This window comes from Ranitomeya imitator, chromosome 1 (genome assembly GCF_032444005.1).
Source record: "Ranitomeya imitator isolate aRanImi1 chromosome 1, aRanImi1.pri, whole genome shotgun sequence".
In the NCBI taxonomy this organism is placed as follows: domain Eukaryota; kingdom Metazoa; phylum Chordata; class Amphibia; order Anura; family Dendrobatidae; genus Ranitomeya; species Ranitomeya imitator.
The window spans coordinates 769431804-769457815 of record NC_091282.1 but is presented as its reverse complement, the minus strand read 5'-3'; the positions used below and the strand labels follow the sequence as shown (position 1 = coordinate 769457815).

The 26012-nt window shown below is 46.2% G+C and overlaps 1 protein-coding gene across 1 annotated transcript in view; it reads right to left on the bottom strand.

Annotated features, from left to right (window-relative positions):
- Positions 1-7939: 7939 nt before the first annotated feature.
- LOC138658098 (zinc phosphodiesterase ELAC protein 2-like) overlaps positions 7940-26012 on the bottom strand; it is a 57283-nt gene continuing 39210 nt past the window's right edge. The window contains exons 4-5 of the mRNA XM_069745645.1: positions 10806-10839; positions 7940-9047 (exon numbers count right to left, since the gene is read on the bottom strand). Coding sequence (XP_069601746.1) covers positions 10830-10839 — 10 coding nt within the window. The 3' untranslated portion in view covers positions 7940-9047; positions 10806-10829. The remainder of the gene's footprint in view (positions 9048-10805; positions 10840-26012) is intronic.

Sequence of the window (26012 nt, the reverse complement as noted above, 5' to 3'; positions counted from 1 at the left end):
CAAACTGATTAACAAATGGAAAATCAAGGGCTCTGTAAAAACAAAACCACGGTCAGGTAGACCAACAAAAATGTCATCCACAACTGCCAGGAAAATTGTTCGGGATACAAAGAAAAGCCCACAAATCACATCAGCTGAAATATAGGACTCTCTGAAAACTAGCGGTGTAGGTGTTTCAAGATGCACAGTAAGGAGGCACTTGAATAAAAATCGTCTGCATGGTCGAGTCGCCAGAAGAAAGTAATTACTGCCACAAAGTATCTCACCTACAATACACAAAACAGCACAGACATAAGCCACAAAACTTCTGGAACAAGGCAATTTGGAATGATGAGACCAAAATTGAACTTTTTGGCCACAACCAAAAACGTTGCATTTGGAGAGAGGTCAACAAGGCCTATGGTGAAAGGAATATCATTCCTACTGTATAGCATGGAGTATCGCTGATGTTTTGGGGATATGTGAGCAACAAAGGCACAGGAAACTTTGTCAAAGTTAAAAAAAATATGAATGCAGCACGTTATCAGCAAATACTGGAGCCAAATTTGCAATCATCAGCCCAGAAGCTGTGCATTGGGACTTGTGTTTTGGAGCGTTGTCATGTTGGAACATCCAAGACCACGTCGGCCTGTCATTGGCTACAGCAGATCAAAGTGAAGATTCTGGAGTGGCCATCTCAGTCTCTTGTCCTCAATATTATTGAGCCACTCTGAGAAGATCTCAAGCGCACAGTTTATGCTAGACAGCCCAGGAATAAATTTACAGGAACTGGAAGCTTTATGCCAAGAAAAGTGGGCAGCTTTACCATCTGAGAAAATGAAGAACCTCATCCACAACTACCACAAAAGACTTCAAGCTGTCATTGATGTTAGAGGGGCAATATACGGTATTGAGAAATGGGGTATGTGAACTTTTGATCAGGGTCATTTGTACTGCAGAGATCGCTTCCCTCCCTTTTATGTGGGCTCCAGCGCTGAGCCCACATCTTTCCAGGGAGATGTCAGCTGTTTTGAACAGCTGACATGTGCCCGGAATAGACACGGGTGGAATCGCAATCCATAGCAAGTAATTCCATAGCATCATAGCAAGTAATTCTACTGCATAGAGGTGATCTGATCATCGCCTCTACATAGCAGAGCTTATCGGGCTATGGCAGCTTCTAATCTCCCATGGAGACTATTGAAGCATGCCAAAAAGGAAAAAAAAAAAAAGTTTTTAAAAATATAAAAGTTTAAATTATCCCTCCTTTCGCCTCATTCAAAATAATAAAAAAAAAACAATCAAACATACACATATTTGGTATCGCTGCGTTCAGAATCACCCTAACAATAAAAAAAGAATTAACCTGATCGCTAAACAGCGTAGCGAGAAAAAGTCAAAATGCCAGAATTACATTTTTTGGCAGCTCGGCACACAAAAAATAAGCCCTCGCCCAACCCAAGATCATGAAAAATGGAGACGATAGAGGTCTCGGAAAATGGCGCAATTTTTATTTTTTTTTAGCAAACTTTGGATTTTTTTTTCACTACTTAAATAAAAAAGAACCTATACATGTTTGGTGTCTATGAACTCATAATAACCTGGAAAATCATAATGGCAGCTCAGTTTTAGCATTTGGTGAATATGGTAAAAAAAAAATCCAAAAAACCATTAGGGAATTGCATGTTTGCAATTTCACTGCACTTGGAAATTTTTTCTGGTACACAACATGGTAAAACCAATGATGTCATTCAAAAGTACAACTCGTCCTGCAAAAACCAAGCCCTCACATGGCCGTATTGATGGAAAATTATAAACGTTATGGCTCTGAGAAGAAGGGGAGCAAACACTGAAACGCAAAAATGAAAAAGGGCAGGGTCTTGAAGGGGTTAAAAAGATAACAATAGTTTGACAATAAATGGCTTCACCCATTCACTAACCATGAGTGGAGAAAAAGGTTTGTTGTTATTCATATTCTCTGAAAAAAGGCCAAGAAAGCAAAAATTCTGCCGGGGTATGTGTTGTGAATTCTGTTGTTAAGCTCCCTCCTGTGGTCATGAATGGTACTTCGGCTGGTTCTGTCCATGGGCTTCCTCTGGTAGTTGTGAGTGGGGCTGCGGCTTCTGAGGTTCCTTCCACAGGTGACGAGGTTAATTCGTTAGCTGGCTGCTCTATTTAACTCCACCTAGATCTTTGCTCCATGCCACCTGTCAATGTTCCAGTACTGGTCTAGTTCTCTCCTGGATCGTTCTTGTGACCTGTCTTCCCAGCAGAAGCTAAGTTCCTGCTTGTTTTTCTCTGGTTTGCTATTTTTCTGTCCAGCTTGCTATTTTGATTGTTATCTTGCTTGCTGGAAGCTCTGGGACGCAGAGGGAGCGCCTCCGCACCGTGAGTCGGTGCGGAGGGTCTTTTTGCGCCCTCTGCGTGGTCTTTTTGTAGATTTTTGTGCTGACCGCAAAGCTACCTTTCCTATCCTCTGTCTGTTCAGTAAGTCGGGCCTCACTTTGCTAAATCTATTTCATCTCTGTGTTTGTAATTTTCATCTTTACTCACAGTCATTATATGTGGGGGGCTGCCTGTTCCTTTGGAGAATTTCTCTGAGGCAAGGTAGGCTTTATTTTTCTATCTTTAGGGCTAGCTAGTTCCTTAGGCTGTGACGAGGCGCCTAGGGAGCGTCAGGAGCGCTCCACGGCTATTTCTAGTGTGTGTGATTGGATTAGGGATTGCGGTCAGCAGAGTTCCCACGTCTCAGAGCTCGTCCTATATTATTAGTAACTATCAGGTCATTCCGTGTGCTCTTAACCACCAGGTCCATTATTGTCCTGACCACCAGGTCATAACAGGTATGTAAACTTTTGAGCACAACTGTATGGTGCACTTAATCTCATTTCAACCTTGATTGTGACACACTCATAGGATACATTTTACTGTATGATGGCACTTTTGCACATAGCCAATAGATGGAGCTACATTTGACATTTGACTGAATTTTTATATCTACACATGGTTTACCCAGATTATAATTTATTGTCTTAACTATATACTATTTATCATTATAAGCTGTGATTTTGTAATTAATGATTGATTACCACTTCTGTCTCTGCTAAAACAATCCCCTGTAATGTCTTTCTGACATAGGGTGTAAATGTACGCCGATATCGGACTCCCTTTGATGTGGGGTCCGGCGCTGAGCCACATATTTTCCAGCATGGGTCACTGATGGGTTGGTATGGCAACCAGTGGTCTACATCAGATCTCTGTGGCTGTGACTGCCGGATTGCTATGAGCGCCGCCCAGTGGTTGGCGCTCATAGCAAGTGATCAAGTCTGCTACATACAGGCGATTAGATCATCGCCGGTATGTAGCAGAGCCGATCATGTTATGACAGCTTCTAGTCTCCAATGGAGACTATTGAAGCATGCCTTTGGACACACGGGGGGTCAGGGGCCAAGCCGAAACCGCAGGATCAGGTTCCGGGATTGTCCCGCCACATGTCCGCTATCCTTTTAATATGGGGAAAACGCTACTCAGAAAACACAGAGTGAGGGTAAAACAGTGTGGCAATGATTTATTGAACCACAAAACAGGCAGATAACACATAGAGCTGTCCCAGCAAAATACCCAAGATGGTGCACATTACAGAATCTCACCCTTCCGCTGACTCGCCGAGATAATGGCAGCTGTGACATCAGATATTCCAGCGTCGCTTCCCCACCTGAGGCACACACACAGAGAGGAGGTAACGACAAGCGTAGGAAGATGCCAGTCCATACAAGGCCAGTTGATCTGAGGATCACAACCTGGCTTCATATTCCAGGGTCGGTTACCCCACCTGTAGCACGCACACAGAGAGGAGGCAACAACTAGTGTAGGAAGATGACAGTCCATTTAGTCCATACAAGGTACAAGGCCAGTTGATCTGAGGATCACTACCTGGCTTCTTCAATTGTATCCATGGTTCAGCGATGGCCAATGGAGCAGATCTGTATTCTTCCAACCAAGGTCGAAACCACCCTAGGTTGTTTCCTATAGAATGATAGATCCGCGTCCCTTGTAATGGAGCCATGATGTAAAATGGATGTTGTCCTGTCTCTGGTCCTTTGGATGTATGGATGTCTTGGCAGAATCTCTCTGGCTGTTTCTCTCTGTCAGTCTCTTTATATAGAGGCATGTAAACTATTTTTATACTTAACAAGTGTCCCTCATTCAGTATTTACATAAAGGGTAAGAATGGAGATTAGATCTAGTAGCCTTAAGGCCCTGTCACACATAGCGAGATCGCTAGCGAGATCGCTGCTGAGTCACAAGTTTTGTGATGCAACAGCGATCTCAGTAGCGATCTCGCTATGTGTGACACGTACCAGCGATCAGGCCCCTGCTGTGAGATCGCTGGTCGTGTCGGAATGGCCTGGGCCATTTTTTGATCGTTGAGGTCCCGCTGACATCGCTGAATCGGCGTGTGTGACGCCGATTCAGCGATGTCTTCGCTGGTAACCAGGGTAAACATCAGGTAACTAAGCGCAGGGCCGCGCTTAGTAACCCGATGTTTACCCTGGTTACCATCCTAAAAGTAAAAAAAACAAACGCTACATACTTACCTATCACTGTCTGTCCTCGGCGCTCTGCTTCTCTGGTCTGGCTGTGAGCGCCGGTCAGCCGGAAAGCAGAGCGGTGACGTCACCGCTCTGCTTTCCGGCCGCTGTGCTCACAGCCAGACCAGAGAAGCAGAGCACCGAGGACAGACAGCGATAGGTAAGTATGTAGCGTTTGTTTTTTTTTTACTTTAACGATGGTAACCAGGGTAAACATCGGGTTACTAAGCGCGGCCCTGCGCTTAGTTACCCAATGTTTACCCTGGTTACCGGGGACCTCGGGATCGTTGGTCGCTGGAGAGCTGTCTGTGTGACAGCTCTCCAGCAACCAAACAGCGACGCTGCAGCGATCCGGATCGTTGTCGGTATCGCTGCAGCGTCGCTATGTGTGACGGGGCCTTAACTTGATTTAAAAGATTTGCATAGTTTTTCCCTCTCTGCTTTATAAGTCTACAAACAATGCATAATTAGCATATCAGCAAACATCATTAGTGATCAAGGATAAGCGCACAATAAAAGTCAATATTACCGGCTTACACAAACAAAAGTCTGTTTTCTTGACCAACCAGAAATCAACACTTAAATTTGAGAGCCAACATACAGATAACATTCTATTATTCTTCGTTTGCTAAAAATAGTCATCTGGTTGATTAAAGGTACCGTCACACTAAGCGACGCTGCAGCGATACCGACAACGATCCGGATCGCTGCAGCGTCGCTGTTTGGTCGCTGGAGAGCTGTCACACAGACAGCTCTCCAGCGACCAACTATGCCGGTAACCAGGGTAAACATCGGGTTACTAAGCGCAGGGCCGCGCTTAGTAACCCGATGTTTACCCTGGTTACCAGCGTAAAAGTAAAAAAAAAAAAAAAAAAACACTACATACTTACATTCCGCTGTCTGTCCCTCGGCGCTCTGCTTCTCTGCCCTGTGTAAGCACAGCGGCCGGAAAGCACAGCGGTGACGTCACCGCTCTGCTTTCCGGCCGCTGTGCTTACACAGGGCAGAGAAGCAGAGCGCCGAGGGACAGACAGCGGAAGGTAAGTATGTAGTGTTTTTTTTTTTACTTTTACGCTGGTAACCAGGGTAAACATCGGGTTACTAAGCGTGGCCCTGCGCTTAGTAACCCGATGTTTACCCTGGTTACCAGCGAAGTCATCGCTGAATCGGCGTCACACACGCCGATTCAGCGATGTCAGCAGGAAGTCCAGCGACGAAATAAAGTTCTGGACTTTCTGTAGCGACCAACGACATCACAGCAGGATTCTGATCGCTGCTGTGTGTCAAACTGAACGATATCGTTAGCGAGGACGCTGCAACGTCACGGATCGTTAGCGATATCGTTTAGTGTGACAGTACCTTAAGATACAATGCTGTATGTCTTCACAATGCCAAAAGTAAAAAAAAAAAAGTTTTTAAAAATATTTTAAAAAAATAAAAAGTTCAAATGACCCCCTTTCACCCCATTTAAAATAAACCAATAAAAAAAAAATCAAATATACACATATTTGGTATTGCCACGTTCAGAATCACCCGATCTATCAATATAAAAAAAAGAATTAACACGATCGCTAAACGGCGTAACAAGAAAAAGTCAAAGCACCGGAATTACAGTTTTTTGGTCACCGTAACATTGCATTAAAATGCAATAACGGGTGATCATGTTCAATACATCCGAAGGAAGAAGCAGTGAAGCTGCCGCTGATCGGGTGCAGGGCTCGTGTGATGTAACAACCTCACATAAGCCCTTGGACAGTGAGTCTCGACACCGCTGAAGTGGAGCCGGCACGCCAGCAGAGTATGAGTGTTTTTATTTTAAAGGGAACCTGTCACCCCGTTTTTTCAGATTGAGATATAAATACTGTTAAATAGGGCCTGCGCTGTGCGTTACTATAGTGTATGTAGTGTATCCTGATTCCCCACCTAAGCTGCGCAATACATTACCAAAGTCGCCGTTTTCGCCTGTCAATCAGGCTGGTCAGGTCGGGTGGGCGTGTTCACAGCGCTGTTTCTTCCTCAGCTTTACGTTGGTGGCGTAGTGGTGTCCGCATGTTGAGGTGACTAATCCACTGTGGGCACGTGAACAAGGAGCGCGCGATCTGCGCTATCACCCCCTGTCATCGGTGGGGGCGGCCATCTTCCTGGGGCCGCGCGTGCGCAGATGTAGTGCTGTGCTGCACGGGGCTTCAGGAAAATGGCCGCGGGATGCCGCGCGTGCGCACAAGAGATCGCGGCGGCCATTTTCCCAAAGCCGAGTTTGCATCTCGGCTTTGGGAAAATGGCCGCCGCGATCTCTTGTGCGCACGCGCGGCATCCCGCGGCCATTTTCCTGAAGCCCCGTGCAGCAGAGCACTCCATCTGCGCACGCGCGGCCCCAGGAAGATGGCCGCCCCCACCGATGACAGGGGGTGATAGCGCAGATCGCGCGCTCCTTGTTCACGTGCCCACAGTGGATTAGTCACCTCAACATGCGGACACCACTACGCCACCAATGTAAAGCTGAGGAAGAAACAGCGCTGTGAACACGCCCACCCGACCTGACCAGCCTGATTGACAGGCGAAAACGGCGACTTTGGTAATGTATTGCGCAGCGTAGGTGGGGAATCAGGGTACACTACATACACTATAGTAACGCACAGCGCAGGCCCTATTTAACTGTATTTATATCTCAATCTGAAAAAATGGGGTGACAGGTTCCCTTTAATGAGGCCAAACATGAGGAATAAGTTCATTGCGACAAAAATATATATACCGTATTTTTTGGAGTATAAGACGCACCTAGGTTTTAGAAAAGATAATTAGGAAAAAAATTGAAGCAAAAAATGTGGTCAACTCTGTACTTAATATCCTCTATCCTGGTATATATGGTCCCCTCATCCCCATCCTGATACACATGGATCCCTCATCCCTAGCCTGGTACGCATGGATCCTCATCCCTATCCTGGCAGGAATGATCGCCCTCATCATGCAGGGCTCCTATCTCATTGTAGTATGCAGGGCCCCATCCCTATTCTGGTATGACTGGCCCCCATCCTGGTCCTGGTATGCAGGGCTCAATCCTTATAACTGCCCCCCCACCCCCCACCCCCATCCTTGCATGGCCCCATCAGAAAACATAAAAAAAACAAAAAAACATTACACTTACCTACCCGGCGCTCCCTCACAGAGTTCTGCTCCAATGCCAGCAGCTGCTTTATGCTTGTAATGTTTATGCTCATGGCAGTGACGTCACAACTAAATTTCTTGGAAACCACAAAAAAGTATTATAAGGCCTTAATATCAAATATGAGAACCAGAAAAAAAAAGACCTAAAACAATAGTTTTTAATAGTAATGACTAAAAACATTAAGAAAAAATCCGGCACACTGTTTTCAAGTCAAAAAATGAAGATTAATTTATTGGAGATATATACACATCTTCTCTTTCAAATTAGCAGTATCGCACAACATAAGGACCATTAAGGTACGTGACATTGGTATCAAAATTCAACGTTTCGGCTATATTATAAGCCTTTATCAAGAGATACCTGAATATAAGACAATACAAAATAATATTTAGTCCACAACGTTTGAGCAAAACAAAGTATAAGCATATTCACATAGCAAACTTAAATAACAAAATAATTGAAAAAATTGAAAACAGTAAAAAAGTAAAAAAGTGAAGAACTCCATCATACATGGAGATAACACAGAAAATTGATGCCAAAAGCAAACAGCCCTACTGGGTAAGTATAATATCATAGTCGTTCTATACCAAAAAATTACATGAATTTCACTACAGGAATAATTACTTTCGCTACAAAGATTATGAGTTCCGCTGTAAAGAAGGTGTATTTAAATGTATATATACATGCTCATCCCACAAAATATCACTGCAGCAGAGTGTGTCAGGTGCTGCCAAATATATAACACGATAGTACCACACTGAAAAAAAGGGGGGGAGCGGTGTATATTTGCTGCCCAAAAAATATATAACAAAAAATATAACCTGATACCAGGTAAGTGTATAGCTCCCTATACGGCAACAAGGAAGTAGGACCGAAAAAACATGAAAAACATAAAAAAACATGAAAAAAACATGAAAAAACAAAGAGAGGAACTCCTGACAAGTCCATAAGGACATAACAGGAAAAGTAATCCCCACGGCAAAAACAGGAGTCCGGTGTGATGAAAAGTACCGTCTCCCATACTGGCAACCGCCAGATAACGTGATAGGAAAAAGGGTGACACGATCTTACCCGAAGCAGTGAGTCCGTTATTTGCTGAGGTCCGAAGTGCGATGTCAGGACGCTGAGAACATGCGTCCTCTTAAGCAGCCTAGGTGAACCCGGTATGAAACTACTTCCGGGTGGCAGTGTAAAGTGCGCGTGCGCGGCTCACAAGCCGAGGGGAGCCGAAAGGAGTCGGAAAAAGCCGACAAAGTCCGGCCGATCATATGACTCTTCCTGAGAGTAGCTCAGCGTGGGTCAGCGCCTGTCTGTAGAGAATAGGAAAAGAAAATTAGAGAAAATATAATAATGCGCACTATCATAATGTTAAAATATTAATATTAAGGGGATATGAAATGTAAAAACCTATATACCTATACGCTATATTATACCAGTGATACAAAATATGATTTGTATATATATATTATATATAATGGAATGTATACATGAATCCCGACTAAACTAGGGAAAGAAATTGAAAAAGAAGAAAAAGGGGGAAAATAGATAGTATCAGGTCTACGAGAATGACAAGCAAGTAACGGACTCACTGCTTCGGGTAAGATCGTGTCACCCTTTTTCCTATCACGTTATCTGGCGGTTGCCAGTATGGGAGACGGTACTTTTCATCACACCGGACTCCTGTTTTTGCGGTGGGGATTACTTTTCCTGTTATGTCCTTATGGACTTGTCAGGAGTTCCTCTCTTTGTTTTTTTCATGTTTTTTTCATGTTTTTTTAATGTTTTTCATGTTTTTTCGGTCCTACTTCCTTGTTGCCGTATAGGGAGCTATACACTTACCTGGTAGCAGGTTATATTTTTTGTTATATATTTTTTGGGCAGCAAATATACACCGCTCCCCCCCTTTTTTTCAGTGTGGTACTATCGTGTTATATATTTGGCAGCACCTGACACACTCTGCTGCAGTGATATTTTGTGGGATGAGCATGTATATATACATTTAAATACACCTTCTTTACAGCGGAACTCATAATCTTTGTAGCGAAAGTAATTATTCCTGTAGTGAAATTCATGTAATTTTTTGGTATAGAACGACTATGATATTATACTTACCCAGTAGGGCTGTTTGCTTTTGGCATCAATTTTCTGTGTTATCTCCATGTATGATGGAGTTCTTCACTTTTTTACTTTTTTACTGTTTTCAATTTTTTCAATTATTTTGTTATTTAAGTTTGCTATGTGAATATGTTTATACTTTGTTTTGCTCAAACGTTGTGGACTAAATATTATTTTGTATTGTCTTATATTCAGGTATCTATTGATAAAGGCTTATAATATAGCCGAAACGTTGAATTTTGATACCAATGTCACATACCTTAATGGTCCTTATGTTGTGCGATACTGCTAATTTGAAAGAGAAGATGTGTATATATCTCCAATAAATTGATCTTAATTTTTTGACTTGAAAACAGTGTGCCGGATTTTTTCTTGAGACTATTGGATATTTTTCCAGAGCACCTGTGAATACTAACAGTGAGCCACTCCTTCTATTTACTCAACATTAAGAAAAAACACACATTAAAAATTGGCAGGGTACCTAATAGATGGGTCAAAAAAAGTAGTTTTATGAATATGAAGCCACCTGGCTACTTTTATGATAAAAATACCAAATATTATATGTATTTATTTTAACTATAAGGAAGATAGAGGTGCCTTACCCTAATAAAGTCCCTTCCTAACAGCGGAGGTTGGCACCCTGGGATACAATATGGTGCCCCCGCTCACTGACGGCTGGCCCTCAGACCCTATAAAGGTATCCCTACCTAAAAGCCACCACCATAAACACCAAAACTAGACACTACAAAAAAACAAAAACAAGTGCTTTAGCTGTTGAATAGTGTTGATCTGTGTATAGTTAATTAATATAGATATCTATGAGCCATTAAAGACTCTATAATACAAAATTAAATTAAATACCTCCTAATAATAATAATAACTCGTGGTGGTGTATAGAAGGAGAGTAAATACTACAGATCATCATGAAAAGATATCAATTGTCTGATAATTACCTATTTCCTATTGATTCCTTATGGTCACATAAAGCTGTAAAATAGAGCAAAGTAGTTTAGGACTGAAGCAGTGGCGGATATAGCTAGTCTATGATACTGTGCGATATTCTGTACATCATATAATAAAGTACAAAAAGGGCATCACCGCCAGATATAAATGTAGTGTCATATGCTGAGACATACACATAACGGCATCGTCGCCAGACGCAATCATATGGGCATCCGCACCAGATTCAATAAATCATTCAGCTTACGTTTGCATGTACTCGCATAGCAAAGTGAACTCGGGCATAAATATAAACCTTATGTATAACTGAACAGTATCGCCAAACCTATGTGGGCATCATCGCCAGAAGGAACAAAAAATATAGAGCAGATAATGAAATTTCACATGTTAGATGTGACCATATGCAAATGTAAAGGATAATTATCAGAAGGAATCATCAGATCATCTATCAGATGAAACTATGTAGAAGTGTGAAGGCATCATCGCCAGAGATATAGTTAGAATAAGGTCATCTTCCCCAGATTCTGTTTGGAAAAAACTTCCCTTACATCATTGAGCCATTTACTAATATTGACAGGTCCCGCCAAAACACTTGCCATAACTACATTTCTTGGAAACCACTAAAAAGTATTACAAGGCCTGTGCATGCTGGAGGGGGGTGTGCCTGGAGAGAAGGGGGTGATGCTTGCATGGGGCTGCATGTGCATGCTGGAGGGGGTCTGCCTGGGGAGAAGGGGGATATGTTGCTTGCATGGGACTGCGTGCTTGGAGTCTGCATAGGGAAGGGGGTGATGCTTGCATGGGACTGCGTGCTGGGAGTCTGCATGGGGAAGGGGGTGATGCTTGCATGGGACTGTGTGCTGGGAGACTGCATGGGGAAGGGGGTGATGCTTGCATGGGACTGTATGCTGGTGGTCTGCCTGGGGAAGGGGGTGATGCTTGCATGGGACTGCGTGCTGGTGGTCTGCCTGGGCCTGGGGAAGGGGGTGATGCTTGCAGGGGACTGCGTGCTGGTGGTCTGCCTGGGGAAGGGGGTGATGCTTGCAGGGGACTGCATGCTGGTGGTCTGCCTGGGGAAGGGGGTAATGCCTGCATGGGACTGCGTGCTGGTGGTCTCCCTGGGGAAGGGGGTGATGCTTGCATGAGACTGCGTGCTGGTGGTCTGCCTGGGGAAGCAGGTGATGCTTGCATGGGACTGCATGCTGGTGGTCTGCCTGGAGAAGGGGGTGACGTTGCTTGCGTGGGACTGCATGCTGGGGGTCTGCCTGGGGAAGTGGGTGATGCTTGCATGGGACTGCATGCTGATGGTCTGCCTGGGGAAGGGGGTGATGCTTGCAGGGGACTGCGTGCTGGTGGTCTGCCTGGGGAAGCGGGTGATGCTTGCATGGGACTGCGTGCTGGTGGTCTGCCTGGAGAAGGGAGTGACGTTGCTTGCATGGGACTGCATGCTGGGGTCTGCCTGGGAAAGGGTGCAGGTTGCTTGGGACTGCGCACCTTTGGTCTGCCTGGGGAAGGGGGTGATGCTTGCATGGGACTGCATGCTGGAGGGGCCTGCCTGGGGAAGAGAGTGACGTTGCTTGTATGGGACTGCATCCTGGAGGGGCCTGCCTGGGGAAGGGGGTGACGTTGCTTGCCTGGGACTGCGTGCTGGAGGGGCCTTCCTGGGGAAGGGGGTGACGTTGCTTGCCTGGGACTGCGTGCTGGAGGGGTCTACCTGGGGAAGGGGGTGACGTTGCTTATTTGGGACTGCGTGTTGGAAGGGCCTGAGTGGGGAAGGGGGTGACGTTGCTTGCCTGGGACTGCGTGCTGGAGGGGCCTGCCTGGGGAAGGGGGACTGCATGCTGGGGGTCTCTGTGGGGAAGGGGGTCATGTTCCTTGCGAGCGGGGCTGGGTGTCTGTCGGGAAGGGGGGCTGTGTGCTGGGGGTCTCTGTTGGGAAGGGGGTCATGTTGCATGCGTGGTGGGTCTGCCTGCAGAATGGGGCTGATGATATTCGGTCTGAGTGGGGTAGGGAGCTGATGTTACATGCGCTGTGCGTGATGTCACTTGCGGTGGGGGGTGTGCAGGGAAGTATAGTGCTATAGTGTGTGGGGGAGAACAGGGGAGGGGATGAATGATGTTGGAGATCTGAGGGATTGATATTGCTTAACATGAGAATCTCTGCCTGATGGTGAGGAGTCGGTCCTGTTTTTTTTTTTTACATAAAACGTTTTCTCATTATTATTGTGGACACATGATGACCGACCTATGACCTCTGGGAGCGAAATAGCGTGACAATAATGTCTCCAGATCCCAGGCTTTATTCTCTACTTGCATGCTGTGCTGTGCTGGCCTGGTGGCCACTGGTATTAGCCACTACTTGTATCGAGTTTCATACATGATTCTTTCTTTTTTATTCTAGGTATTGTGGCTTTTCCCCATCCTGTGTCCCCCAGAGCAGTGACCTCCCTGCAGATGTCACTTCATCACTGGACTTCTCTTCACAAAGTGGAACGCTGGTGCCCCCTCAATCCATGTGAGGACACTGTGGGCGTCTGATAATGTCAGATAGAGTATAATTCCTAAAAAAAACAAACCCTCCCTTTCTCTCCATTTATATTGTCTTGCTAGGATCTGTCCCCCTGGCCGGCGGCCCTCTGCCTCGTTCCGTCCCCTGCCTCGTCCCGTCCTCTGCCTCCCCCGTCCCGTCCTCTGCCTCCCCCATCCCGTCTTCTGTCTCCCCCGTCCCGTCTTGTCTCCCCGTCCCGTCTTCTGTCTCCCCCGTCCCGTCTTCTGTCTCCCCCGTCCCGTCTTCTGTCTCCCCCGTCCCGTCCTCTGCCTCCCCCGTCCGGTCCTCTGTGTCCCCCTGTCCAGTCCTCTGCCTCCCCCGTCCGGTCCTCTGTCTCCCCCCGTCCCGTCCTCTGTCTCCCCCCGTCCCGTCCTGTCTCCCCCGTTCAGTTCCATGCTCTGTCTCCCCCCGTCTCCCCCTCCCGTCCTCTGTCCCCCTGGCCGTCGGCCCTCTGCCTTGTCCCGTCCTCTGTCTCCCCCCAGCCCGTCCTGTCTCCCCCCTGTTGTGAATTCTGTTGTCGGGCTCCCTCCTGTGGTCATGAATGGTACTTCGGCTGGTTCTGTCCATGGACTTCCTCTGGTGGGTGTTTCTGAGTTTCCTTCCACAGGTGACGAGGTTAATTCGTTAGCTGGCTGCTCTATTTAACTCCACTTAGATCTTTGCTTCATGCCACCTGTCAATGTTCCAGTATTGGTCTAGTTCACTCCTGGATCGTTCTTGTGACCTGTCTTCCCAGCAGAAGCTAAGTTCCAGCTTGTATTTCTTTGGTTTGCTATTTTTCTGTCCAGCTTGCTATTGTTATTGTTGTCTTGCTTGCTGGAAGCTCTGGGACACAGAGGGAGCGCCTCCGCACCGTGAGTCGGTGCGGAGGGTCTTTTTGCGCCCTCTGCGTGGTCTTTTTGTAGGTTTTTGTGCTGACCACAAAGTAACCTTTCTTATCCTCGGTCTGTTCAGTAAGTCGGGCCTCACTTTGCTAAATCTATTTCATCTCTGTGTTTGTATTTTCATCTTTACTCACAGTCATTATATGTGGGGGGCTGCCTTTTCCTTTGGGGAATTTCTCTGAGGCAAGGTAGGCTTTATTTTTCTATCTTTAGGGCTAGCTAGTTCCTTAGGCTGTGCCGAGTTGCATAGGGAGCGTTAGGCGCAATCCACGGCTATTTCTAGTGTCTTTGATAGGATTAGGAATTTGTTGTGAATTCTGTGGTCGAGCTCCCTCCTGTGGTCACAAGTGGTACTGCGGCTTCTGAGTTTCCTTCCTCAGGTGATGAGCTTAAGTCGTTAGTTGCTGCTCTATTTAACTCCACCTAGTGCTTTGATCCTGGCCTCCAGTCAATGTTCTAGTATTGGTCTTGCTTCCTCCTGGATCGTTCCTGTGGCCTATCTATCCTGCATAAGCTAAGTTCTGCTTGTGTTACTTTTGTTTTGCTATTTTTTCTGTCCAGCTTGCTTTATTGGTTTTTCTTGCTTGCTGGAAGCTCTGAGACGCAGAGGGAGCACCTCCGTACCGTTAGTCGGTGCGGAGGGTCTTTTTGCCCCTCTGCGTGGTTGTTTGTAGGGTTTTGTGTTGACCGCAAAGCTATCTTTCCTTTCCTCGGTCTATTCAGTAAGTCGGGCCTCACTTTGCTAAATCTGTTTCATCTCTGTGTTTGTTTTTTCATCTTAACTCACAGTCATTATATGTGGGGGGCTGCCTTTTCCTTTGGGGAATTTCTCTGAGGCAAGGTAGGCTTGTTTTTCTATATTCAGGGCTAGTTAGTTTCTCAGGCTGTGCCGAGTTGCATAGGGAGCGTTAGGCGTAATCCACGGCTACCTCTAGTGTGGTTGGATAGGATTAGGGATTGCGGTCAACAGAGTTTCCACGTCTCAGAGCTCGTCCCATGTTAGTAACTATCAGGTCACTTTGTGTGCTCTTAACCACTAGGTACATTGTGGTTCTGAATTACCTTATCATAGCAGTACTGGAGGCCCAAAGTACTAATGCTTCTCAATAGAGGGAAAAAAGAAGTTCTGAGACCATTTTTTTTTCTTTGCACTGTGTTTTGCCTTTTTTTTCCCCTAGACATTTGGGTGGTTCAGGACGCAGGTGTAGTCATGGACATTAAAGGTCTGTCTTCATGTGTGGATCATCTCACTGCAAGAGTACAAAATATTCAAGACTTTGTGGCTCAGAATTCTATGTTGGAACCAAGAATTCCTATTCCTGATTTGTTTTCTGGAGATAGAGCTAAATTTTTGAGTTTCAAAAATAATTGCAAACTGTTTCTGGCTTTGAAACCTCGCTCCTCTGGTGACCCAGTTCAACAAGTTAAGATCATTATTTCGTTATTACGTGGCGACCCTCAAGATTGGGCATTTTCCCTTGCGCCAGGAGATCCTGCATTATGTAATATTGATGCGTTTTTTCTGGCGCTCGGATTACTGTACGATGAACCTAATTCAGTGGATCAGGCAGAGAAAAATTTGCTGGCTCTGTGTCAGGGTCAGGATGAGATAGAGATTTATTGTCAGAAGTTTAGAAAGTGGTCCGTGCTCACTCAATGGAATGAATGTGCGCTGGCAGCTATGTTCAGAAATGGTCTCTCTGAAGCCCTGAAGGATGTCATGGTGGGATTTCCTATGCCTGCTGGTCTGAATGAGTCTATGTCTTTGGCCATCCAGATCGGTCGACGCTTGCGTGAGCGTAAATCTGTGCACCATTTGGCGGTATTATCTGAGCATAAACCTGAGCCTATGCAGTGCGATAGGACTTTGACCAGAGCTGAAAGGCAAGAAAACAGACGTCAGAATGGGCTGTGTTTCTACTGTGGTGATTCCACTCATGTTATCTCCGATTGTCCTAAGTGCACTAAGCGGTTCGCTAAGTCTGCCACCATTGGTACGGTACAGTCGAAATTTCTTTTGTCCGTTACTTTGATCTGCTCTTTGTCTTCCTATTCTGTCATGGCATTTGTGGATTCAGGCGCTGCCCTGAATTTGATGGACTTGGAGTATGCTAGGCGCTGTGGGTTTGTCTTGGAGCCCTTGCAGTGTCTTATTCCATTGAGAGGAATTGATGCTACGCCTTTGGCCAAGAATAAGCCTCAGTATTGGACCCAGCTGACCATGTGCATGGCTCCTGCGCACCAGGAGGATATTCGCTTTCTGGTGTTGCATAATCTGCATGATGTGGTCGTGTTGGGGTTGCCATGGCTACAAGTCCATAACCCAGTATTAGATTGGAAATCAATGTCTGTGTCCAGCTGGGGTTGTCAGGGGGTACATGGTGATGTTCCATTTTTGTCTATCTCATCATCCACCCCTTCTGAGGTCCCAGAGTTCTTATCTGATTACCGGGATGTATTCGATGAGCCCAAGTCCAATGCCCTACCTCCGCATAGGGATTGTGATTGTGCTATCGATTTGATTCCTGGTAGTAAGTTTCCTAAGGGTCGACTGTTTAATTTATCTGTACCTGAGCACGCCGCTATGCGGAGTTACGTTAAAGAATCCTTGGAGAAGGGTCATATTCGCCCGTCATCATCGCCATTGGGAGCAAGGTTCTTTTTTTGTGGCCAAGAAGGATGGTTCGCTGAGACCTTGTATTGATTACCGCCTTCTAAATAAAATCACAGTCAAATTTCAGTATCCTTTGCCACTGCTATCTGATTTGTTTGCTCGGATTAAGGGGGCTAGTTGGTTCACCAAGATAGATCTTCGTGGTGCATATAATCTTGTGCGTATTAAACGGGGCGATGAATGGAAAACTGCATTTAATACGCCCGAGGGCCATTTTGAGTACCTAGTTATGCCATTCGGACTTGCCAATGCTCCATCAGTATTTCAGTCCTTTATGAATGACATCTTCCGAGAGTACCTGGATAAATTCCTGATTGTATACTTGGATGATATTTTGGTCTTTTCGGATGATTGGCAGTCTCATGTGAAGCAGGTCAGAATGGTGTTCCAGGTCCTGCGTGCTAATTCTTTGTTTGTGAAGGGATCAAAGTGTCTCTTTGGTGTTCAGAAGGTTTCATTTTTGGGGTTCATTCATACTATCGAGATGGACCCTGCTAAGGTCCAGGCCATTCATGATTGGACTCAGCCGACATCTCTGAAGAGTCTGCAAAAGTTCCTGGGCTTTGCTAATTTTTATCGTCGCTTCATCTGTAATTTTTCTAGTATTGCCAAACCATTGACCGATTTGACCAAGAAGGGTGCTGATGTGGTCAATTGGTCTTCTGCTGCTGTGGAGGCTTTTCAAGAGTTGAAGCGTCGTTTTTCTTCTGCCCCTGTATTGTGTCAACCAGATGTTTCGCTTCCGTTCCAGGTCGAGGTTGATGCTTCTGAAATTGGTGCGGGGGCTGTTTTGTCGCAAAGAGGTTCTGATTGCTCGGTGATGAAGCCATGCACCTTTTCCAGGAAGTTTTCGCCTGCTGAGCGAAATTATGATGTTGGCAATCGAGAGTTGCTGGCCATGAAGTGGGCATTTGAGGAGTGGCGTCATTGGCTTGAAGGAGCTAAGCATCGCGTGGTGGTCTTGACTGATCACAAGAACTTGACTTATCTCGAGTCTGCCAAACGGTTGAATCCTAGACAGGCTCGTTGGTCGCTGTTTTTCTCCCGTTTTGACTTGGTGGTCTCGTACCTTCCGGGCTCTAAATTGTGAAGGCGGATGCCCTGTCTAGGAGTTTTGTGCCCGACTCTCCGAGTTTGTCTGAGCCGGCGGGTATTCTCAAAGAGGGAGTAATTGTGTCTGCCATCTCCCCTGATTTGCGGCAGGTGTTGCAAAAATTTCAGGCTAATAAACCTGATCGTTGCCCAGCGGAGAAACTGTTTGTCCCTGATAGGTGGACGAATAAAGTTATCTCTGAGGTTCATTGTTCGGTGTTGGCTGGTCATCCTGGAATCTTTGGTACCAGAGATTTAGTGGCTAGATCCTTTTCGTGGCCGTCTCTGTCGCGGGATGTGCGTTCTTTTGTGCAGTCCTGTGGGATTTGTGCTCGGGCTAAGCCCTGCTGTTCTCGTGCCAGTGGGTTGCTTTTGCCCTTGCCGGTCCCGAAGAGGCCTTGGACACATATCTCTATGGATTTTATTTCGGATCTCCCCGTTTCTCAAAAAATGTCGGTCATTTGGGTGGTTTGTGATCGCTTCTCTAAGATGATCCATTTGGTACCCTTGTCTAAATTGCCTTCCTCCTCTGATTTCGTGCCATTGTTCTTCCAGCATGTGGTTCGTTTACATGGCATTCCAGAGAACATCGTTTCTGACAGAGGTTCCCAGTTTGTTTCGAGGTTTAGGCGAGCCTTTTGTGCCAGGATGGGCATTGATTTGTCTTTTTCCTCGGCTTTCCATCCTCAGACAAATGGCCAGACTGAACGAACCAATCAGACCTTGGAAACATATCTGAGATGCTTTGTTTCTGCTGATCAGGATGATTGGGTGTCCTTTTTGCCGTTGGCTGAGTTCGCCCTTAATAATAGGGCCAGCTCGGCTACCTTGGTTTCGCCGTTTTTCTGTAATTCTGGGTTCCATCCTCGTTTCACTTCAGGGCAGGTTGAGTCTTCGGACTGTCCTGGTGTGGATACTGTGGTGGACAGGTTGCAGCAGATTTGGACTCATGTAGTGGATAATTTGACCTTGTCCCAGGAGAAGGTTCAACGTTTCGCTAATCGCAGACGCTGTGTGGGTCCCCGACTTCGTGTTGGGGATTTGGTTTGGTTGTCATCTCGTTATATTCCTATGAAGGTTTCCTCTCCTAAGTTTAAGCCTCGTTTTATTGGTCCGTATAGGATTTCTGAGGTTCTTAATCCTGTGTCTTTTCGTTTGACCCTTCCAGATTCTTTTTCCATCCATAACGTATTCCATAGGTCATTGTTGCGGAGATACGTGCCACCTATGGTTCCATCTGTTGATCCTCCTGCCCCGGTTTTGGTGGAGGGGGAGTTGGAGTATATAGTGGAGAAGATTTTGGATTCTCGTGTTTCGAGACGGAAACTCCAGTATCTGGTTAAGTGGAAGGGTTATGGTCAGGAAGATAATTCCTGGGTCTTTGCTTCTGATGTCCATGCTGCCGATCTTGTTCGTGCCTTTCATATGGCTCATCCTGGTCGGCCTGGGGGCTCTGGTGAGGGTTTGGTGACCCCTCCTCAAGGGGGGGGTACTGTTGTGAATTCTGTGGTCGAGCTCCCTCCTGTGGTCACAAGTGGTACTGCGGCTTCTGAGTTTCCTTCCTCAGGTGTTGAGCTTAAGTCGTTAGTTGCTGCTCTATTTAACTCCACCTAGTGCTTTGATCCTGGCCTCCAGTCAATGTTCTAGTATTGGTCTTGCTTCCTCCTGGATCGTTCCTGTGGCCTATCTTTCCTGCATAAGCTAAGTTCTGCTTGTGTTACTTTTGTTTTGCTATTTTTTCTGTCCAGCTTGCTGTATTGGTTTTTCTTGCTTGCTGGAAGCTCTGAGACGCAGAGGGAGCACCTCCGTACCGTTAGTCGGTGCGGAGGGTCTTTTTGCCCCTCTGCGTGGTTGTTTGTAGGGTTTTGTGTTGACCGCAAAGCTATCTTTCCTTTCCTCGGTCTATTCAGTAAGTCGGGCCTCACTTTGCTAAATCGGTTTCATCTCTGTGTTTGTTTTTTCATCTTAACTCACAGTCATTATATGTGGGGGGGCTTTTTTCTTTGGGGAATTTCTCTGAGGCAAGGTAGGCTTGTTTTTCTATCTTCAGGGCTAGTTAGTTTCTCAGGCTGTGCCGAGTTGCATAGGGAGCGTTAGGCGCAATCCACGGCTACCTCTAGTGTGGTTGGTTAGGATTAGGGATTGCGGTCAACAGAGTTTCCACGTCTCAGAGCTCGTCCCATGTTAGTAACTATCAGGTCACTTTGTGTGCTCTTAACCACTAGGTCCATTGTGGTTCTGAATTACCTTATCATAACAGGGATTGCGGTCAGCAAAGTTCCCACGTCCCAGAGCTCGTCCTTTATTATCAGTTACTATCAGGTCATTCCTTGTGCTCTTAACCACCAGGTCCATTATTGTCCTGACCACCAGGTCATAACAGTACAGGTGGCCCAAAGTACTAATGCATCTCAATAGAGGGATAAGAGAAGTTCTGAGACCATTTTTTTTTCTTTGCAGTGTGTTTTGTCTCTCTTTTCCCCTTTACCTCTGGGTGGTTCAGGACACAGGTGTAAACATGGACATTCAAGGTCTGTCCTCTTGGATGGATAATCTCACTACAAGGGTACAGAGCATTCAAGATTTTGTGGTTCAGAATCCGATGTCAGAGCCTAGGATTCCAATTCCTGATTTGTTTTTTGGTGATAGATCTAAGTTCTTGAATTTCAAAAATAATTGTAAATTGTTTCTTGCCTTGAAACCTCGCTCCTCAGGTGACCCTGTTCAACAAGTAAAGACCATTATTTCTTTGTTACGTGGTGACCCTCAAGACTGGGCATTTTCCCTTGCGCCAGGAGATCCGGCATTGCGAGATGTTGATGCGTTTTTCCTGGCGCTTGGATTGCTTTATGACGAACCTAATTCAGTGGATCAGGCAGAGAAAATCTTGCTGGCTCTGTGTCAGGGTCAGGATGAAGCGGAGATATATTGTCAGAAGTTTAGAAAGTGGTCTGTGCTCACTCAGTGGAATGAATGTGCCCTGGCAGCAATCTTCAGAAAGGGTCTCTCTGAAGCCCTTAAGGATGTCATAGTGGGATTTCCCATGCCTGCTGGTCTGAATGAGTCTATGTCCTTGGCCATTCAAATCGATCGACGCTTGCGTGAGCGTAAAGCTGTGCACCATTTGGCGGTACTATCTGAGCATGGGCCTGAGCCTATGCAATGTGATAGGACTTTGACCAGAGCTGAACGGCAAGAACACAGACGTCGGAATGGGCTATGTTTTTACTGTGGTGATTCCACTCATGCTATCTCCGATTGTCCTAAGCGCACTAAGCGGTTTGCTAGGTCTGCCACCATTGGTACGGTACAGTCTAAATTTCTATTGTCCGTTACTCTGATTTGCTCTTTGTCATCCTATTCTGTTATGGCATTTGTGGATTCAGGCGCTGCCCTGAATTTGATTGACTTGGAGTATGCTAGGCGCTGTGGTTTTTTCTTGGAGCCCTTGCAGTATCCTATTCCTTTGAGAGGAATTGATGCTACGCCTTTGGCCAAGAATAAGCCTCAGTACTGGACCCAATTGACCATGTGCATGGCTCCTGCACATCAGGAGGATATCCGCTTTCTGGTATTGCATAATCTGCATGATGTGGTCGTTTAGGGGTTGCCATGGCTACAGGTTCATAATCCAGTATTGGACTGGAAATCTATGTCTGTGTCCAGCTGGGGTTGCCAGGGGGTACATGGTGATGTTCCATTTTTGTGTATTTCGTCTTCCACTGCTTCTGAAGTTCCAGAGTTTTTGTCGGATTATCGGGATGTATTTGATGAGCCCAAAGCCAGTGCCCTACCTCCTCATAGGGATTGCGATTGTGCAATTAATTTGATTCCTGGTAGTAAGTTTCCTAAGGGCCGATTGTTCAATTTATCTGTGCCAGAACACGCCGCTATGCGGAGTTATATAAAGGAATCCTTGGAGAAAGGCCATATTCGCCCGTCGTCATCACCGTTAGGAGTAGGGTTCCTTTTTGTGGCCAAGAAGGATGGTTCTTTGAGACCTTGTATTGATTACCGCCTTCTTAATAAAATTACAGTCAAATTTCAGTATCCTTTGCCGTTGCTGTCTGATTTGTTTGCTCTTATTAAAGGGGCTAGTTGGTTCACCAAGATAGATCTTCGAGGGGCGTATAATCTTGTGCGTATTAAACAAGGCGATGAATGGAAAACAGCATTTAATACGCCCGAGGGCCATTTTGAGTACCTGGTTATGCCATTCGGGCTTTCCAATGCTCCATCAGTATTTCAGTCCTTTATGCATGACATCTTCCGAGAGTACCTGGATAAATTCCTGATTGTGTATTTGGATGATATTTTTGTCTTTTCGGATGATTGGGAGTCTCATGTGAAGCAGGTCAGAATGGTGTTCCAGGTTCTTCGTGCGAATTCCTTGTTTGTGAAGGGGTCAAAGTCTCTCTTTGGAGTTCAGAAGGTTTCATTTTTGGGGTTCATTTTTTCCCCTTCTACTATCGAGATGGACCCTGTTAAAGTCCAGGCCATTTACGATTGGACTCAGCCGACATCTGTGAAGAGCCTGCAAAAGTTCCTGGGCTTTGCTAATTTTTATCGGCGCTTCATCGCTAATTTTTCTACTGTTGCTAAACCGTTGACTGATTTGACCAAGAAGGGTGCTGATGTGGTCAATTGGTCTTCTGCAGCTGTAGAGGCTTTTCAGGAGTTGAAGCGTCGTTTTTCTTCTGCCCCTGTGTTGTGCCAGCCAGATGTTTCGCTCCCGTTTCAGGTTGAGGTTGATGCTTCTGAGATTGGAGCAGGGGCTGTTTTGTCGCAAAGAAGTTCTGATGGCTCGGTGATGAAGCCATGTGCTTTCTTTTCTAGAAAGTTTTCGCCTGCTGAGCGTAATTATGATGTTGGTAATCGTGAGTTGTTGGCCATGAAGTGGGCATTCGAGGAGTGGCGTCATTGGCTTGAAGGAGCCAAGCATCGCGTGGTGGTCTTGACAGATCACAAGAATTTGACTTATCTTGAGTCTGCCAAACAGTTGAATCCGAGACAGGCTCGATGGTCGTTATTTTTCTCCCGTTTTGATTTTGTGGTTTCGTACCTTCCGGGCTCTAAGAATGTGAAGGCTGATGCCCTGTCAAGGAGTTTTGTATCTGACTCTCCGGGTGTTCCTGAGCCGGCGGGTATTCTCAAAGAGGGGGTAATTTTGTCTGCCATCTCCCCTGATTTGCGGCGGGTGCTGCAAAAATTTCAGGCTGATAGACCTGACCGTTGCCCAGCGGAGAAACTGTTTGTCCCTGATAAATGGACTAATAGAGTTATCTCTGAGATTCATTGTTCAGTGTTGGCTGGGCATCCTGGAATCTTTGGTACCAGAGATTTGTTGGCTAGATCCTTTTGGTGGCCGTCTTTGTCACGGGATGTGCGTTCTTTTGTGAAGTCCTGTGGGACTTGTGCTCGGGCTAAGCCCTGCTGTTCTAGTGCCAGTGGGTTGCTTTTGCCCTTGCCGGTCCCGAAGAGGCCCTGGACACATATTTCTATGGATTTTATTTCGGATCTCCCCGTCTCTCAAAAGATGTCGGTCATTTGGGTGATTTGTGATCGCTTTTCTAAGATGGTCCATTTGGTACCTTTGTCTAAATTGCCTTCCTCCTCTGATTTGGTGCCATTATTTTTCCAGCATGTGGTTCGTTTACATGGTATCCCGGAGAACATCGTTTCTGACAGAGGTTCCCAGTTTGTTTCGAGGTTTTGGCGATCCTTTTGTGCTAGGATGGGCATTGATTTGTCTTTTTCCACGGCTTTCCATCCTCAGACAAATGGCCAAACCGAACGAACTAATCAAACTTTGGAAACATATCTGAGATGCTTTGTTTCTGCTGATCAGGATCATTGGGTGTCCTTTTTGCCGTTGGCTGAGTTCGCCCTTAATACTCGGGCCAGCTCGGCTACTTTGGTTTCGCCGTTTTTCTGCAATTCTGGTTTCCATCCTCGTTTCTCTTCAGGGCAGGTTGAGTCTCCGAACTGTCCTGGTGTAGATACTGTGGTGGATAGGTTGCAGCAGATTTGGACTCATGTGGTGGACAATTTGACATTGTCCCAGGAGAAGGCTCAACGTTTCGCTAACTGCCGGCTCTGTGTGGGTCCCCGACTTCGTGTTGGGGATTTGGTTTGGTTGTCGTCTCGTTTTGTTCCTATGAAGGTTTCCTCTCCTAAGTTTAAGCCTCGTTTCATTGGTCCGTATAAGATTTCTGAGGTTATCAATCCTGTGTCATTTCGTTTGGCCCTTCCTGCTTCTTTTGCCATCCATGTGTTCCATAGGTCGTTATTGCGGAGATACGTGGCACCTGTGGTTCCATCCGTTGATCCTCCTGCCCCGGTGTTGGTTGAGGGGGAGTTGGAGTATGTGGTGGAGAAGATTTTGGATTCTCGTGTTTCGAGACGGAAACTCCAGTACCTGGTCAAGTGGAAGGGTTATGGTCAGGAAGAGAATTCCTGGGTTTTTGCCTCTGATGTTCATGCTGCCGAAGAGGCCCTGGACGCATATTTCCATGGATTTTATTTCAGATCTCCCTGTCTCTCAAAGGATGTCGGTCATTTGGGTGGTTTGTGATCGCTTCTCTAAGATGGTCCATTTGGTACCCTTGTCTAAATTGCCTTCCTCCTCTGATTTGGTGCCATTGTTTTTCCAGCATGTGGTTCGTTTGCATGGCATTCCGGAGAACATCGTCTCGGACAGAGGTTCCCAGTTTGTTTCAAGGTTTTGGCGGTCCTTTTGTGCTAAGATGGGCATTGATTTGTCTTTTTCTTCGGCTTTCCATCCTCAAATGGCCAAACCGAACGAACTAATCAGACTTTGGAGACATATCTGAGATGCTTTGTTTCTGCTGATCAGGATGATTGGGTGTCCTTCTTGCCTTTGGCTGAGTTCGCCCTTAATAATCGGGCCAGCTCGGCTACTTTGGTTTCGCCTTTTTTCTGTAATTCTGGTTTCCATCTTCGTTTCTCTTCAGGGCAGGTTGAGCCTTCGGACTGTCCTGGTGTGGATACGGTGGTGGACAGGTTGCAGCAGATTTGGACTCATGTGGACAATTTGACATTGTCCCAGGAGAAAGCTCAACGTTTCGCTAACCGCCGGCGCCGTGTTGGTCCCCGACTTCATGTTGGGGATTTGGTTTGGTTGTCATCTCGTCATGTTCCTATGAAGGTTTCCTCTCCTAAGTTTAAGCCTCGTTTCATTGGTCCGTATAAGATTTCTGAAGTTCTCAATCCTGTGTCATTTCGTTTGGCCCTTCCAGCTTCTTTTGCCATCCATAATGTGTTCCATAGGTCGTTATTGTGGAGATACGTGGCACCTATGGTTCCCTCCGTTGATCCTCCTGCCCCGGTGTTGGTCGAGGGGGAGTTGGAGTATGTGGTGGAGAAGATCTTGGATTCTCGTTTTTCGAGACGGAAACTCCAGTACCTGGTCAAGTGGAAGGGTTATGGTCAGGAAGATAATTCCTGGGTTTTTGCCTCTGATGTTCATGCTGCCGATCTAGTTCGTGCCTTTCATTTGGCTCATCCTGGTCGGCCTGGGGGCTCTGGTGAGTGTTCGGTGACCCCTCCTCAAGGGGGGGGGTACTGTTGTGAATTCTGTTGTCGGGCTCCCTCCTGTGGTCATGAATGGTACTTCGGCTGGTTCTGTCCATGGACTTCCTCTGGTGGGTGTTTCTGAGTTTCCTTCCACAGGTGACGAGGTTAATTCGTTAGCTGGCTGCTCTATTTAACTCCACTTAGATCTTTGCTTCATGCCACCTGTCAATGTTCCAGTATTGGTCTAGTTCACTCCTGGATCGTTCTTGTGACCTGTCTTCCCAGCAGAAGCTAAGTTCCAGCTTGTATTTCTTTGGTTTGCTATTTTTCTGTCCAGCTTGCTATTTTTATTGTTGTCTTGCTTGCTGGAAGCTCTGGGACGCAGAGGGAGCGCCTCCGCACCGTGAGTCGGTGCGGAGGGTCTTTTTGCGCCCTCTGCGTGGTCTTTTTGTAGGTTTTTGTGCTGA